The 3,687-nt window shown below is 48.8% G+C and overlaps 1 protein-coding gene across 1 annotated transcript in view; it reads left to right on the top strand.

Annotated features, from left to right (window-relative positions):
• PTPRS (protein tyrosine phosphatase, receptor type S) overlaps positions 1 to 3,687 on the top strand; it is a 179,752-nt gene that overhangs the window by 152,140 nt on the left and 23,925 nt on the right. The window contains exon 26 of the mRNA XM_015415315.1: positions 2,710 to 2,888. Coding sequence (XP_015270801.1) covers positions 2,710 to 2,888 — 179 coding nt within the window. The remainder of the gene's footprint in view (positions 1 to 2,709; positions 2,889 to 3,687) is intronic.

Raw genomic sequence — 3,687 nt, 5'->3', positions numbered from 1 at the left:
CGCCCTGCACACAGCTCTGGCACCTGCTTGCCAAATTCTGTGTCAGACTTAGATCTCTGTTTTAAAATAGCTCTCAAGGTGTTCTTTGCCGTTACTTACAAAAGGTTTCCGGGGCCCGCATCCAACTGAGCCACCTGCCAACAGTTTTTGGACTGCGCATAGAAATCTTTTCATTCTTACGTTGCTCCAGAATATAGATCATACGGAGACATTGCCTCTTTTATTAGAAGACGATAGCAGACCTATCACTCTTTCAGCTGTGGAAATTATGTGCACCTGTGGCAGATTTTCAAAGCCGTTCAAATGGGCTCTAGCTTTTTTCTCTATTTTAGTAATCTGCTTAAAACTAACAAGTTAAAAAGCAGTGTGAGGTAGAGAGCAGAGATTTTTGGACTCGGACCTATAAAGCTGCCTTATGCCAAGTCAGAACATCAGTCCTCCTAGAGCCAGGAAGCTCACTGGCCGGTCGCTCTCTTCGCCCAGCCTTCCTCACAGGGTTGTTGTGAGGATGCAGTGGAAGAGCTGTCCTTGCCACCATGATCTTCTTGGGAGAAGGATGGGATAAAAATGTACTCGATAGCTGATGAAGGGAGCAATGCACGAACCCCATTCCCTTAGGTCCTGGTAGGTTGGAAGACCTCCACGACCGTCCCAAGTCTCTGCTTGGGGACACCACACTTTTCCTTCCTCCCAAATCAAGCTGAGTAGCGACTGACACCACCAGCACATCATAGAGTATCGCTGGAAAGACCTGCACATCCAGTACTCTGTACCTGCCTTGCCGTTTAGAGGCCCCACCGAGCGGCCGTGTCTCCTGCTTTGTTCACCTGAACTGAAACAGGGGCGATCTGTCACCCTTTCGCAACTTCAAGCTGCCTTGCTCAAGAGGCGGTGAGTTTACGCGTGCCCCTCCCCTTTGCCGTTTTTAGATCACAAGAAAAGAACAGGCATGGTGTTACAAAGGTCAGGCTTCGAGCATTCAAAATACAAGAAAATTTAATAAGACAAAAATAAAAGGAGTCAAGCATCAGGCTGAGCCAAGGATAGAAATAAAAGATAAAAGCATGCATTCCCCTCACATTATGTGCAGTAAATGTTGAAGTGCTTGGGGCTTATTGGCTCATTCCCCAAACCTGTCCTTTCTGCCAGCTATGAGACTGCAGCCGGGTTCTTGCTCATGAACAGTCCCCATATTTGAACATAAGAACATAAAAGAAGCAATGTTGGATCAGGCCAATGGCCCATCCAGTCACTCTTGTGTCACACACAGTGGCCAAAACCCAGCTGCCCTCAGGAGGTCCACCAGCAGGGCCAGAACTCCATAAGCCCTCCCACTGTGGCCCCCCAAGCACCAAGAATACAGAGCTTCACTGCCCCAGACAAAGTGTTCCCTCTATACCTTGTGGCTAAGAGCCACAGGTGGACCTCTGCTCCATATGTTTATCCAATCCCCTCTTGAAGCTATCTGTGCTTGTAGCCACCACCACTTCCTGTGGCAGTGAATTCCACGTGTTCATGACTCTTTGGGTGACGAAGTACGTCCTTTCATCTCTTCTAAACCCACTGCTCAGCAATTTCATGGAGTGGCCACCGAGTTCTCGTAGGGTGTGAAAGGGAGAAAAGAACTTCTTTCTCTGCCTTCTCTATCCCAGGCATAATTTTGTAAACCTCGATCATGCCACCCCTCAGTCCTCGTTTCTCCAAGCTAAAGAACCCTCACCCCTTTAAAACTTTCTTCACAGGGAAGGTGTTCTATCCCTTTCATCATTTTAGTTGCCCTTTTCTGCACTTTTTCCAGTGCTGCAATATCTTTTTTGAGGTGCAGTGAGCAGAACTGTACACAGTATTCCAAATGTGTCTGTTTTTATTTCATTAAACTTCTATACTGCCCTCCCCGCGAGAGGGCTCAGAGCGGTGTACAACAAGTTTATACAGAATATGTTAAAACAATCTAAAATACAAAGCCGTAAAACCTAATATCCATATGGCGCCAGGGTACAAATTTCTAAGCCCCAATTTACATTAACATGGGGGAGGGGGGGAAACAGTTAATCAACCGGTTGCTGTTAAAACCATTGTTTAAAAAAACGTCAGTTGTCCTCAACCATGTGTTTGGCAGAAATGAGGCTGCACCATAGATTCATACTGGGGTAAATTCTAGGGTGGGGGAGCATTTCTCCCCATAGCTCATTTCCTCTGACAAGCAAGAGATGTCCAAGATCTTAGACAGAAAAAAGTCTCCTGCTACCCAGGTGGAGAGGCCAGGGATAGAACACCAGTTTGGTGAAGTGGCTAAGTGCGCGGACTCTAATCTGGGAGAACCGGGTTTGATTCCCCACTCCTCCACTCGCAGCTGCTGGATGACCTTGGGCAAGCCATAGTTCTATCAGAGCTGTTCTCTCAAGGACAGTTCTGGAAAGAGCTCTCTCAGCCCCTCCTACCTCCCAGGGTGTCTGTTGTGGGGGGAGGGGAAGGGGAAGGAGTTTGTAAGCCGCTCTGAGACTCCGAGTGAAGGGCGGGGTATAAATCCAATCTCCGCTCTTCTTCTTCTTCTTCTTCTTTATGGGAAAAAGGCATTTGCTCTGCCACTGAGCTACAAGCCCCTCTGAGGACAGATGAAACAATGTGGAGATTGATTTCTTAGGGGGGGGTGGTCCTCTTTCTCTTAAATTTCTCACGCCTGTAGTTTCTCTGCTTTCCTCCTGCCAGAGACTCGCCAACTCCAAAGCCCACACTTCAAGGTTCATCAGCGCCAACCTCCCGTGCAACAAGTTCAAGAACCGCCTTGTCAACATCATGCCATACGAGACCACGCGGGTTTGCCTCCAGCCTATCCGGGGAGTTGAGGGCTCCGACTACATCAACGCCAGCTTTATCGATGGGTACAGGTAAGAGGGCCTTTCTGTGTACCACTGGAGGGCTTGAGCGGATCTTGAACTGAACAGCCACTGAATAACCTTGGGATCACAGCATGATCTGTGGAAGGGAACTCCAGTTGGAAGGGAACTCCAGGGTCATCTGCAGGAAATTCACAAATACCTCCCCCTCCACACCCACAGTGACCGCTGTTCCGTGCCCAGATGACAAGAAGCCTCCAGGATTGCTTCCTGACCCCAAAGTGAGAGAGCCAGTTTGGTGTAGTGGTTAAGTGTGCAGACTCTAATTTGGGAGAACCGGGTTTGATTCCCCACTCCTCCACTTGCACCTGCTGATGTGACCTTGGGTCAGTCACAAGCTCTGGCACAGCTGTCCTTGAAAAAGAGCAGTTTGTGTCAGAGTTCTCTCAGCCCCACCTACCTCACAGGGTGTCTGTTGTGGGGAGGGGAAGGGAAAGGAGTTTGTAAGCCGCTCTGAGACACCTTTGGGTAGTGAAGGGCAGGGTATAAATCCAATCTCTTCTTCTTCTTCTCTTCAAAGTGGCAATCAGTATTTCCCTGGGCGTGTAAAAAAGGGCCACAAGAACTAAGCCCTGAGGCAACCCTTCCTGCCCTCCCTCTCATGATCTGCCTAAGTTCACAGAATCAGCAGTGCTGTCAGAGGGCCATCTAGCCTCTGTTTGAAAACCTCCCAAGAAGGAGAGCCCACCACCTCCCGGGGAAGCCTGTTCCGCTGAGGAACCGCTTTAACTGTCAGGAAGTTCTTCCTAATGTTTAGCCGAAAACTCTTCTGATACAATATCAACCTGTT

This window comes from Gekko japonicus, unplaced genomic scaffold, assembly GCF_001447785.1.
Source record: "Gekko japonicus isolate JY-2015 unplaced genomic scaffold, Gekko_japonicus_V1.1 scaffold578, whole genome shotgun sequence".
Lineage (NCBI taxonomy): Eukaryota > Metazoa > Chordata > Lepidosauria > Squamata > Gekkonidae > Gekko > Gekko japonicus.
Note: the sequence above shows the minus strand (reverse complement) of the source record. Positions and strands in the feature narration are given on the sequence as shown.